At 27.4% G+C, this 14,323-nt stretch overlaps 1 protein-coding gene and 1 non-coding gene across 2 annotated transcripts; one reads left to right on the top strand and one right to left on the bottom strand.

Annotated features, from left to right (window-relative positions):
* Nucleotides 1-2,547: 2,547 nt before the first annotated feature.
* Nucleotides 2,548-4,313, bottom strand: LOC137821554 (probable CCR4-associated factor 1 homolog 7). Its single transcript, XM_068626199.1, has 3 exons — nt 3,980-4,313; nt 3,780-3,844; nt 2,548-3,662 (listed from the first exon to the last, which is right to left on the bottom strand). The coding sequence occupies exon 3, from the start codon at nt 3,605-3,607 to the stop codon at nt 2,786-2,788; it is 822 nt and encodes a 273-aa protein (XP_068482300.1). The 5' UTR covers nt 3,608-3,662; nt 3,780-3,844; nt 3,980-4,313; the 3' UTR covers nt 2,548-2,785.
* Nucleotides 4,314-14,234: 9,921 nt separating this feature from the next.
* TRNAT-AGU (transfer RNA threonine (anticodon AGU)) lies at nt 14,235-14,308 on the top strand. The gene has a single exon. It is a non-coding gene; the product is annotated as a tRNA-Thr (tRNA).
* Nucleotides 14,309-14,323: the final 15 nt, after the last annotated feature.

Genomic DNA, 14,323 nt, shown 5'->3' with positions numbered 1-14,323 from the left:
TGTATATTTGTTTTTATATTTGGTTTATTTTATTTACTTATCCATATGTTAGTTTTATTTTTATTTTATTTCCAACACAGTCTCGTGATATGTTGTGTCCCTAAAAGCTATATGAATAGGTTAAATTATAAGGATAAACTTGACATGGATTATTTAGTGTAGATGACTCTTCGTTCCATTAAATTAAAAGACATTATTACTTTAACTTTAGACACTAAAAAAGTTAAAAATATATCATTGAAATATTAAAAATAAGTAATTAACTTAAATATTTGCTATCATTTTAATTCCTAAATAAATATATATATATATATATTATTGGATTATCTAGCCAATTCTATTAAATATGAAACACTTTAACGTACATGATCTAGATAATAAATATATATATATATGATTGAATTATCTTATTAATTTCATTAAATATGAAACACTTTAACGTACATAATCTAGATAACAAATATATATATATATATATCATTAGGTTATCTTGTCAACTCCATCAAATATGAAACACTTTAACGTACATGATCTAGATAACAAAAATATATATATATATATATATATTTATATGATTGAGTTATCTTGCTGATTTAGTTATCTTGCCAATTCATATATATATATATATATATATATATATTTATATGATTGAGTTATCTTGCTGATTGAGTTATCTTGCCAATTCCATCAAATATGAAACACTTTAACATACATAATCTAGATAACAAATAAAGAGTGAGTAAAATTGGTATATTTTATGTGGGATGGAGTATATTAATATGATTATCCTAAATAAAACCATTTGACAATTATATACTAGAAATTATTTAATTATATATTTTTTGCAAAGAGTAATTGATTTGATAGGGTGTTCGATGGTGTGTGTTATAACATATACTATATATTAATAATATCAAACTTTGTGTACTCCATGTACTCATGAAGTGGCAATTTGTTTTGAAGGTTATAGAATTAATTTAAATATAATAAAGTTTAAACTTTAAACAAAATTCAAATATATATCTCAAATTAATCTCTACCACAATTGCCCATTAATGGGAGCATAATAATTCTTGAAACAAGATAAGCAAATCTCTATAGCAGGTTTGAATTATCCATTCAAACCATTAAGTATGTATTTGAGACATCCTAGTCCTTCATCACTTCAAATGACCAAAATACATAGAACTTACTTGCTTCCAATGAACATAAATCAAATTTGATTGTAACCAGCACACAAACAAGCATTAAAAATTTCTAAAATATATAGTTATTTCTTTTGTCTAAGTCATGTTTTGAGAACATTCCCAACTCATCTTCATTGTTAGATGTTATCTATTAAGTACGGATTAAAATTGTCCATTAGAAGTTAAACACATACACTGCAACCAACACTGGTTGCTTAATGAACACGGTGCGTATGTTTTTACAAAATTTAAATGCATATTTGTATTGTAAAATAAACGACAAAATATATTTATTCTGATGAAACATAAAGATGTGTGATTTTCGTATGAAAGCTATTTAAGAAGGCAAAGATAAATATTGGATTGAAGAGGCGAATGAATGTTTATGCAAGTGCTTAAATTGAAAAGAATGAAAATGAATGAAGTGTACCAATAAGGTACACTCTCAAACTCTCAACCCAAAACAAGAGGAGATCATCTTAGTTGCTTTACATAGGTTAGGCCAAACATGCTACTACACGTTGAATTAGATGGCATTTTTTTCTATTTCCGAAGACTTTAATTTTTAGAACAATCCAAAATTGAAAACTACGGATAGTAAGAAAGTGTCGCATTACATTTTTATATGGATACTTTTTCACAATTCAAAATTGATGGGTCCACTGGAATTGCAGGGAAACCTATTCAAAACAAAATAGCATCAGTTGTCGCCAGTAGAAGGGTGGTAATTAAAAAAAACACTAGATGAAATAGTACTATAATTTAAAAGAGTTTTTCAATTCGAAAACAAGAAAGAACCATCAAATTTTGATGTAAATCGCCCGTGTCATCTCTTCATTGCGGTGAGGCTGCTAATTGCCAAGGCAAAGCAATCAATACCTCTCATGAGTGAAAATGTGAAATCATCATATGAACGGTGGCATGTCCTCGAAAAGCGTGTCTATGCATCGCAAATAATACATCCCGGAGAGAAATAATGAAAAGCACCAAGGCCATCTCATCCATCACATCTTGGTACTGTCTTCGAAAATCAATTTATGAATAGCGTGCAGTGCTTCGGCCCCGTTGTGAATCCGTCGTCGGTTACAAGCCAAACGCATCACGCCATAATTGTAAGACCATATAACAAAAAGGACAACTCAATTTGCACAACAATGCCACCAAAACCTTGGACCATTCTGAAAGAAGATCTCGCTTGATGCATTGCACCCAGTCAACCAGAACAGTCACAAACATGACTCCTAACTCGAACAGACAAGATTTGGGTAAGCATTTTCAGTTTTCAGAGATCAGACAACCGTGTGGCCTTTGGTGATGAATGAGTCGAGAGCGCAATTAGAATAAACAAATAGCTGCAAACTAAAGGAATCATCATAAATTATTATTGAAATTTGAAGCACTAAACTGAAGTGATGATTTACAAAGAACTCAAGCTAACAAAACCAGCTACGGTTTGAGTTACAGTTCAAGCAAGGATGATGAAAATGTTACAAGTAAACAACAACCATTTTTGGCAGAAGTGTACACAAGTAAAAAGACTCACACTTAGACGTACTCTACAACCAATTATATCCATTTCTTCTTTCTTTTTTTCTCTTTCAATTAGTCTGTCCATTCTCAACGCCTAAACCATACAACACACCAGAATATTTCTCCGTTGAGCCGTTGAAGAATGTATCCCTCAACTTTCTAAATGTACAAGAAGTGAGTAAACTATCAGACCCAGCCTGATGGCACACACCAACTCTCTCCACCTCCAACAACTCTGCAAGCTTGTTCAATCCACCATGGAGGCTGTTGCAGAACTTCATCAGATGCTTGATATCATACACCATAGGAAAATACATCTTGATCAAATCGAAGAACCCAGTCTGCGTATCCGGCAAGCTTCGGCATGTCAACAGCTTAAGGAGGTAACCAAAATCATAGCCACTGTGAAAGGTGACCCAATGAACGGCGTCGTTCAGCACAATTCCAGAGGACATGAGAAGCTCCCCGAACCGGTTCACGTCGATTCCCTTCTCGCTGTTCTTCTTGAAATCGATCCCGCACTGGCGCAACAACTCGATCGAATCGCTAGCGAAGATGTCTTCGCTGATGTTGAACTCCCGAAAGTTGAATTGCCAGATGCAGGGACTCTCGGAGCCGCAGGTAGGGAGGTTCCCGTTCTCATCGGAGAAGGTAAGACCTAATTGGATCAGCTTCAACATGTCCACGTTGTCCTTCAGCGTTTGGTAGTTATAGTCGTTGATGTTCTTGAAATTCCCCACCGGACGGAGTACCACGCCGGGAAACTCGGTATCCATCGCCACGTAGTTATACTCGTCCACGATTTCGCGGATCAACGCAAACTCCTCGTCGAGGTTATCGTTCCAAACCTCCCTGATTTGAACCGAATCGCCTTTCGGTATAATCGACATTTTCTACGATGGAATCCGAGGAACAAACTTATAACAGGAATCAAACCCCCCAGATCTGGCAAGAAAAACAGCGGAAACGGTTCAGATCTCAAAACCTAACAAATTCAAGATAAACAGCTCTGGTATTTAAACAAAACGAAGATGAAATCCACAAATCTAAGGATGAGCATACCTGAAGCGGATTTGAGTGACTGGAAAAGTTGGAATTGGAGATCCGCAGCCGAGATTCAAGTAGATCTGGAAGAAAAGGAAAAGTATAAGATCCGTTAGAGAAGGAAGAGTGTTTGCGAGTGATGGTGAGATATTTGGTGTTTACTAGGGTTGAAGTAGGAACCCTAGAAATTGAAGTAGTGGAGAAGTTAGGAATCTAACCTTGTTATGGATGAATCGAAGGTGAAGGTGGTGCGATCTGTGCGAAAGAGTGGGAGATTTGAGCTCCGAAGAAGGGGAGGGTGAGGTCAACGAAGGGGATTGGCAGCGAAGAAGGAGAAGAGACAGGAAGTTGGGGGCGAGGGTTGAGACCTGATTTGTACTGGGTAAAGGGCGTGGGGTCGTTTTGGTTAGCAACAACAACACGGGAGGTGTCGTTTACAACTGAGCTCAAATGCGACATTATGTTATCAGTCGTTAACATCTGTCCAGAACCAAATCACCGACCTTCATTATTTTATTACTTCCTCATTATTTTTTCCTCTTACTTTTGCATATCTATGTCAAATTATTTTCACAACTTATACTACTTTATTTCAATTATTCAACAATACAATTCAAATATCTTTATTTATATTATCAGAATAATATATTTATGTCCTGTCATTATTACACTTCATCAAATACATACTGTTTACTAAATTAAATCATTTATTCAAATTGTTACTTCATCTATGTTGAAATGAAAACTAAAATCAAAATTAAACTTAACTAAATTCATTTAATATTTTTATTCTATTAAATATATATAATAACATTCTAGTTAAAATTTACATATATTTTAGTTATTTTATTGTATTCAATTTAAGAGGGGATATAACCCTGAACCCTAATTCATGACTAATTTATAGTCAAATCTTTAACACATTATAAATTCTTTAAGAGTTATATAGTTATATAATTTTACTAATTAGTGCATTTTAATTGATTACATAAAACTATAATATTAAAGTTTGACTGATCATTTTCATGAATAATATTATTATCGATATGTTCACTAACTCAACTTAATATGCTTACAAAAAATTCTGTGTTTAACTCTCATAAAAAATCACATGATATCAGCAACTTATCCTTTTTCACTCCATGATTATACATGAAATAAATAAATAAACTAATAAAATAATCAATTTAACATTAGTTGTCTCACTAGTTAAACAAATATGTTCAGGTTCAAAGGGTTGAGTTATAACAATAAAAGAGAAAATTATTTGACAAAACAATTGGACAACACATTGGTAGTGGCTAATATTTTTAATTTTGTTGTGAAAAGAAAATCACAAAAACAACTTAAGTTATCATTTATTGAAGTTGGTAAATAGTTAGAAATATTTGTTTTTAATAATCTAAAATGTATTTTAAATAATGTTTAATTATATATAATATTTTTTTGGTATATATATTTTATTAATAAATACTTGTGATTTTTGAAATTGATAAATATTTAATAATATAATTAATTATTTAAGAATGTTTAAATATGAAAATACATATAATTAATTAATTAATTATAGTCTGTGATATATTATAATAAATAATTTATTAATTATAAGCATGTAATTGAATTTTTATTTTAGTTAAGAAATAGTAAAATATTTTAAGGTTTTTTATATATTATTTATATAAATAAATAATTACCACTTTAAATCATATTCACCTTTGAAGTCGTGGAAATCAACCCACCTTTATTGTGTGGTGATAGGGTTTTCCTTTAAGTTTTTCGCACTAAAAGAAATTTGAATTTTAGATTAGGAATCAGTAATATAAATCGAAATCCTAAATGTAATACTCGTGTCTCCTTAGTGTTTGATATTAAACTCTAAAATATTATTTTTGTTGTGTCTTTCTTTAATTATTACATGAAACATTAAAAATAAATCTTACTTATAGATTTCAAGTAAATAATCATACCGTGATTTTTCTTTATTGTATTTGTATTCATTTCTTTTTGTTAGACATTTTTGACAATGGTATAATTTTGTATGTTATTTATTTAATAATTAGTTTTCTTAATTTATGAATCTTCTAATCACAACCATTCCTAATGTGAGGCAAAACAATGATCAAGTTCAATTTATATTTATAACATGCTTATAAAGTAAGGATAATTTATAGGATTTTTTTTTGACAAAGAATAAAATAATAATTAAAATTAATACTTCATATATGTATTTCAATCCTTATACAAATCCTTATCCAAAGTACTACATCCACGCCACCTGATATTCTATTCTATAGGATTTTTACAATCTTCAAAATGTTTAAGATAAAGACAAAACAAAAACAATATCAAACTTGTCTAAGCTTCAATATGATAGTCACCACAATTGGGAATCTCTCAATAATTTAATGGGAGATTATGACCAATGAATATTGGTAACACTATTGTGGGATAACTGAATTATTGATACCTTCAACCAAGTCAATTAATGGGCAGAATTGTTGGGAATCTCTTCTTAATTTAATAAGAGATTATGACCAAATAATTTTGGTAACCGATCCATTGAATATATTCACTGATGGTCATTCAAAAGTTTATTTTTGGAATTGTAACTATCTCTTGAAAATGTAATCTCTTTATGAAAAAGTCTTCCTCTCATTCTTTGTACAAAGGGAGCTTCTGAGTAAGAGAACAAATGAAGCAAGTGAGAAGAGCAACATAGTGAGAGAAAAATAGAAAGCAGACATCCACAATAATTGTGAAATTAGAGTTAGTACCGCTTGTGGAACCTCAATATCCACAGACTTATTAGCTAAATGGCAATTGGCACAAACAATACGACCGGTTGCTTCTCGAGGATTTTCATAACCCTGTTGTGCAAAAATTGGAGATCTTACTGAGATACTAGAGAGGGGAACAAATATTATAATCTCACTTTCATAATGGAGACATTTTTCACCATAACGAGCAACACAGGGAGAGAAAAAGAGAGAGAGTGGACATCCACCATAATTGTGAGATTTGAGATACTAGAGAGAGGAACAAATATTGTAATCCCACTTTCATAATGGATACGTTTTTTACCATAATTGTGAGATTATAAATCCTAGTGACACATTGTATTTCATCTTTATTGGGTGAGATGAAGTGTTATCCTACAAAGTGAGAGGAACAAATATTGTAATTTCACTTTCGTAGTGGAGCCGTTTTGCACTCATAATTGTGAGATTAGAAATCATAGTGAGATGCTAGAGAGACATTGTATTTCATCCTTATCGAGTGAGATTGGGTGTTATCCTCGCAAAGTGAGAGTAGCAAATATTGTAATCTCACTTTCATATTGAAGTCACTTTTCACCATAATGGTGAGATTATAAATCCTAGTGAAATGCTAAAGAGATGTTGTATTCCATTATTGTGTTGATGAGATTGAATGTTATCCTCACAAATAATGAAAATAAACAAATATTGTAATCATACTTTCATAGTGAAAACATTTTATGGACTAAGTCCCGTGTGTTTTTATTTCTTAAGTTTATTATATCATACCCTGCATCAAGAAAACTTCCACACCTTTTAGTCGATTCAAAGATACAAAAGCATAAGAATAACTAGTCAACAACAATGATACATGCAACAAATTTTACATTCAATACTATTAACACCAAATAGTAGAATCAATTAAATATATAGAAAATAAAGTTTTTAATTTGAACAAATTATTTTGTTACCATGTTAATACATATTAAAAATGATGATTTATATGATAATATCTAAGACATCTAAATGTCTCGTTTAATGTTAATACATATTAAAAGGATGATTTATAGGATATTGTATCAGAAATCTAAATGTCACGTTTTCTTAAAATAATTGATTATTTTATTTTTGATGGATTATAAATCTAACCAACAAAATAAATTTAAATTTCATAAATGATAATTAATTAACCCATAGTATTTGAAAGTTAACCCAAAATTTAAAAAATAATAATATAAAACTATTAAACTGATAATTCATTAGTATTTATTAAAATTAATCATTATAAAGCAGTTGACGTATATGAAACATTAAGATTAGACGTGTTTTTATAAATTATTAGAATATAGATAAATTATTTAAACTACAGTTGTTTAGTTTCCATTGTTATATACTTTTAAGGTTGCCTATTCATTATTGATCAATTTAATGATACATTTTACAATATTTTTATTTCTAATCAAATTTAAAGTATATAACGACTAGAGTACCTTAGAGTACAATGCTAAAAAAATATAATGATATAATGATTAAAATACTCGATCTAATGTAAAAATACTAAAATTAATAAAACAAAAAAATATATTATTTAACAACATCAATTATTGAAGTATAATAATACATTGCTTAGATTTCCAATCTAATATAAGAATATTACAAAATAATAAAACAAATAAATTCATTATCTACCAATATCAATGTCTTGAAATACAACATCAAAATAATAAGATAAGTATTGTAAAAAGAACAGAATACTTGAACTAATAGGTGTAATATAAAGTATTAAAGTGAATATAGAACTTTTATTTTCATCATTATTGATAATCAGTGTAATGTAAAACATTTGCTTAGATTTTCATTTCTCTATTAATAACTAAGGACTATATATATCAATCTATTATTTTGAATAGATATTTTTTCACCAGTATTTTATTTTTTTAATCAGAGGATGGAGTTAGGTATCATCATATCTAATCTAAGAATATTAGTTATCATTTTTAATTGAATTTATATTTAAAAGAGTTATCTTTAAATATTTGAATTTGAATTTTAAAAAATATAAAAAAAATCATCTGTATTAATTGATAATTAGTAAGTAATGTTTTACTGTGTAAAATTATTAATTTAAACTCAATGGTGACATTTCTTTAAACAAATATATTTGAAATCTCTTCATACCTATATATATATATATATATAAAGAATCTCATATAGCTGTTTTTTTAACACAATTATTTTTATTAATATTTTATTTTATTATTTTTATTTTGGATATTTCAGTCAATTTTTTTATTTATTTCTTAAAGTATTTATTAATTAATTAATTAAAAATTGTTTTATTTTATTTTATTTTATTTTTAATACTAATAAAAAGTAGTTATTAATTTTAAATTTTAAATGTGGAATAATATATTAAATGTGAAACAGTCAATAAAACAGTGTTTTTTTTTCTATCTTCATCATCAATCTTAAAAATTATAATATTTTTTTTATCATTTGATTTAGTTGTAATCTCTTTATGATTTAGTTTTTTATTTAAAAAACATAAATATAATAATAATAAAAATAAAAAATGTTATTGTGCCAGCTTATTTCCCTATATATAGCGAAGATTTCTCATTCTAACCGATTTTAACTGATTTTTGGTGTAAACAATTTTTTTTCGATTCTACCATTATTTAATATATCTCATTCTATTAATACAATGAAGTATTTTGTCATTTCATATGAATTTAAAAAAAAAAATTTAAAATTAATATTAACGTATAGTTTTTATATGACTCCCTTAGTCTTTCCTTAATCTCTTATTTTAAAGCAACAACAGGAAGAAAGAGAGATCATACTCTCATACATTTTCACACCAAATCTAACCTATCAAATAAAGTAATATTCATTTTCAATCGTTATAATTTTTTACTTTTCAATTTTAACTCATCCAAAATTATTTTTTTATATATGGTAAATCATCATTGAAAATTAAGTAAAAGTAAAATATATAGAGAGACCACAATTGCGTAGTCTTTATAATGTTTATTGAAGTGGGTAGGGAGGGTGAGGGTGAAGTGAAATGAATAATGATAATTTAATATGAAGTTATTTCTAAACTTCCATCCACGTCACCTTTATCATTCACCCACCATACGAATACCCATACCATACATGGTCCAAAATGGCAGCTCAATATTCGAAGACCAATGCCTATGCCATTCCCGTGTCACCGCCGTCATCACGCATCTAAGTTCTTTCACCAACACCCAAAACCACTCACAAATGCTACAAATACATTGTCTTACCATTTTCATCATTTCTTTGTCACCATGTCAAAATTCCCATGATTTTCCCACCAGACCCACAATATAGGTTTAAACATGTAATAGTCATTTAGCAGTGCTTATATATTTTTTAATTTTCTTTTAAAAAATAGTTGATAAAAATGATTTACTAATAACTTCATTTGTTTTGTTTTGATTGGGAAGTGGAAAGTTGAGGATCTAGGAGAGTAAAAATGTGAAGATTTGAGAAGAAAATATAAAAAACAGTTGAGTGTGTTCAAATTCAGATATATTAGAGGGGGATATGTGAGGAAAAGTGATGGATGGTTGTAAGAGTATTTCTAAATTATTGTTAGTGGTTTAAATTGTAAGATTACAAATTTATTCTTATATAAAAAAATTAAAAATGAAAAATTAATTAATTTAAAGAAATTTTAGTTAATTAAAATAATTTGTATTATATTATGTTATATATATAAAGTATGTAATTTTATTCATAAAAAAATGTTAATATTAATGATGATTATTATGAAAAAGTTAATATATTTTAAAAGTTATGGATATTTAGAATTAGGGTGAGAAAAAAATTGTGTATGTTTAAAATTTAGTAATATTATGTTGAAAGGATTATTAAATAACAATCAGTAACATTAAAACCTGAATAGCAATTTTAACAATATTCAACATGAAAAAATAAAATGTTTATGACAATAAATATTTATAATTTTCAAATTTGAATCATTAAAGTAAATTCTCATTAATAAAACATTCATAAAAATAATTACATAAATATTTTTAATTTAAATCAATAGTGTAATATAAAAAATATAAAATTATTTTAAATTTTCAATATTAAAATGGATACTTGTTAACAAAACAAAAAATTAATAATCACAATAATAAAATAATTATATTATTATTTCTATTATAGAATTTCAATATTCAAATTCTCATTAACAAAATGAAATATGAATTACTATAATATATCAATTGAATTCTATTATTTATATTTTTAAAATTTAAATATTTAAATGTATTTTGTATTTTTATTAATAAATTAAAATCTAGATTATTATAATATATAATTGAATTATATTATTTATATTTTTAGAATTTAAATAGGTTTTTTTATTCTTATTAATAAATCAAAATCTATATTACTATAATATATAATTGAATTCTAAATAATATAATATAAATATAAATATTAAAATAATAGCCTATAATTTCAAGTAATATATTTTATTAATTATGATTTTTTTTAATATTTCTAAAAATAAATACAAACAGAATATTAAATTAGAAAAAAAAAACCTAAAAAATAAAGGAAAAATTGGAAAATCTATAACAAAAATTAACATAACCGATTATGCTTTGCCTTAAAAATACAAAATAGTTGATTATCCATTGTTTTTAGGAGCCTAATCGACTATGTTTTCCTTAAAAAAATAACCTAATCGATTATGTTGAATATCTGATATCATAATTGATTATGTCTATTGTAACACCCACTACTTAATCGATTATTCTCCTAAAAATATAGGCTAGATGTATGCCTAATCGATTATCAACTATTTTTTATGACATAATCAATTAAATCATATGTGTTTTTTCATGCATAATCAATCAGGCACGGTGAAAAATCTTAAAATGGAATATTGGGTTAGGGAGGAACAAGATATTCCTAATTGGATTCTATATGACTTTGGTTGTTTCACTCTTGAAACTAGGAATTTCTCGTGGTTGGGGTAAATTCATTTGGTTTTCATCTATTCCGCCTTCCAAAACTCTAGTATTCTATAAAGTTTTTCATGGGCAGTTTCCTAGAGATCAACATATTCAGAATAAAGGGTTGCATTTATGTTCTATGTGTACGCTTTGTTAAAAGCATGAGAAATTAATTCAACATTTATTTTTTGAATGTTCTAATGCTTTGCATATTTGAAATTGGGTTCAACAAATTTTTCTTACTTCTCATTTCTCTAATGTGGATGATATTTCTTTTACTAAGAGTGATGCTAGCCATTTGGTTACTGTTTAAGCTTGTTGTGATAACTTTTTATATTTGGATGATATGGCATATGAGTAATTATGTTAGATTTCAGGATAAGATTGAGGTTTTTAGGGCTATTTCGGTAATTAAATAATTAACTTATCTGGTGGGAAATTCGTATAAAACTTTAATGAAGAATGATATGTTGGATTTCAACGTGATTAAGTTTTTGGTTTTAATATTCGTAGTGGTAACATTTTTTGTCCTCTTTCTGTCATGTGAGAGTTTCCTTCACCAGGTTGGGTTAAAATTCATGTTGATGGGGTTGCTAGGGGGTTTATGGTTTTGCTACTTGTGGAGGTATTTTTCATGGAGTATGAGTGAGTTTATTGGCGCTTTCTCTATGTTTCTCAAAGTTCAAACTACTATGGCTATTGAGTTTTATGGAGTTATACATACTATAGTAGAAACTCAAAAGATGTGGCTTACTAATGTCTGGCTTGAATGTGATTCTGCCTTGGTTTGTGTTGCGTTTATTGCTATGACTAATGTTCTGTGGATGCGTCGTAATCGATGAAATATTTGTCTTAATTATTGTGAAAAAATCAGGTTTAAGATTACTCATATTTTTCGTGAAGGGAATGTGTGTGCTGATAAGTTGACTAATTTATAATTTATTTACAGAGAATCATTTCATTGGTATAATAGGCTCCTATTCAGTATATTCTTAAGATTATTTATGAATAAGTATAGTGTACTTATGTATAATTTTTGTTAACATGAGTTTTGGTATAGTCTTCCCATATTTTTGTTTTTTTAATACTATTTTTTTAATGTGATGACAGATAATTGTTGTTATTTTAAGTGTCAGCCTAGATGAAATGTCAAGTTGTATAGTAATGTCTAACATGAAAGCTTTTATATTAAATAAATATATCATAACTTTATTTAAAGATAAATTTTAAATAGATAGATAAATAAATAATTTATAGATATGTACGTGTTAGATTTTTTATCTATAACTCAAATATCATCACCTTTCTCCAAAATCAGTAGAATTTGAGTACCATTCTACTTTACCCTATCAAATCATAGTTACAAGGAAACACTCATACAAGAACTAGAATTGGTGGATTAAAGTTAAGTTTTTGGGTAATAAAAGAGTCATTCCTTACTAATTATGAACTTTAGTTTGTCTATGATAATTTGGCCTATTTGAGTAAACTCATTTTTTTTTTCACTTTTACTTCTTAAACCCCATAATTACTAACCGATCTCATATTAAGAGAAAAAAGATTAAAACATTTTTTCTCATGCATCATCTCACCATCATTGTCGTTGCCAGTTTCACTGTCACATTCACATTATTTCTTCATCATGTGCTGCACTTCTGGAGAGGAAGAAAAAGAAAAGAGAGATAGACTTGGTCTAGAAAGTTCGTTATAAAAAACATGCATTATATATGTTTTGGAAAGCTCGTTCTACAAATTTTGTCTAAAAAGTTAATTTCCAAATACATTTAATGTGTTTTGGAATGTTTATTCAGAAGATTCTCTTATGAAAATTCTATTCTATAAATTTTGTTCCAAAATATTTAAAAAAAAAATAATTTGAAAACCACTTTTACAAAAGGTAATATGTTAGTGTTGTCCAATTAGTTTTCAAGAACTTTTTCTTTTCCGCTCCAAATACTAGGAATGATGTGTTTGAAATAAAAACCTTATACGTTGGAAATCACACATTGACTAGAAATTAAGATATTTCATAATATACAAGTGGGTGTAAATTTAATCTCATAAGTTGATTTTATGGAGTTAAATTAAGTCTACTTCTTAATATGATATCAAAGTCATTTTTTAGCTAATTCTAAGGAGTGTTTGTTTTAGTTTTAGAAGACGTCAACTTTAACTTGGTGTTTGAGAGGGACGTATTCGTTGAATAACTATGAAGAAAAATCAATACTCCATAGATAATATTGAAATACATTGGAATGAAGTTATGAATTGAAATTTTAGAAAAGTTGTATTCAAAATTTAATTGTCCTTCATAAAATAAAATTCATACTTTGAAACTAAACAACTTTACGTGCATTCAAAATATTTACAAGATAAGAAAGGAGTATTAACAACAATATCAATTTTACAAAGGAACAATATTAATTAAATTTATCACTTAAACAAATTCAGTTATTTTTTTTTTTTAATTTTAACAAATTAGACAATCGAGTTTCATAGATAGAAAAATATAGTATTATAAACACATCCATGTTTATTAAGAAACTATATATAGAACACACATTTAAGTCATGTAATCTGTTATAATGTATACAAATATTATATAATATTTAAAGAATGAAAAAAAGATGGAAAAAGTATCTACTATTACACGGAAAGAAATGAGGACTCTATTCGAATTACATAGAAATTGTATATTACCTGAAATTTTAACAAATGCTTTCATAGCTCAGTTGGTTAGAGCACCCGTTTAGTAAGCGGGAGGTCTTGAGTTCAACTCTCAATGAAAGTATTTTTATTTTTTTAA

This window comes from Phaseolus vulgaris, chromosome 9 (assembly GCF_000499845.2).
Source record: "Phaseolus vulgaris cultivar G19833 chromosome 9, P. vulgaris v2.0, whole genome shotgun sequence".
NCBI lineage: Eukaryota > Viridiplantae > Streptophyta > Magnoliopsida > Fabales > Fabaceae > Phaseolus > Phaseolus vulgaris.
This window is presented reverse-complemented; position numbering and strand designations above follow the sequence as displayed.

Bases quoted from the DNA above. Each gene is read 5' to 3' on its own strand.
- LOC137821554 (XM_068626199.1), bottom strand. From the start codon at position 3,607: ATGTCGATTATACCGAAAGGCGATTCGGTTCAAATCAGGGAGGTTTGG.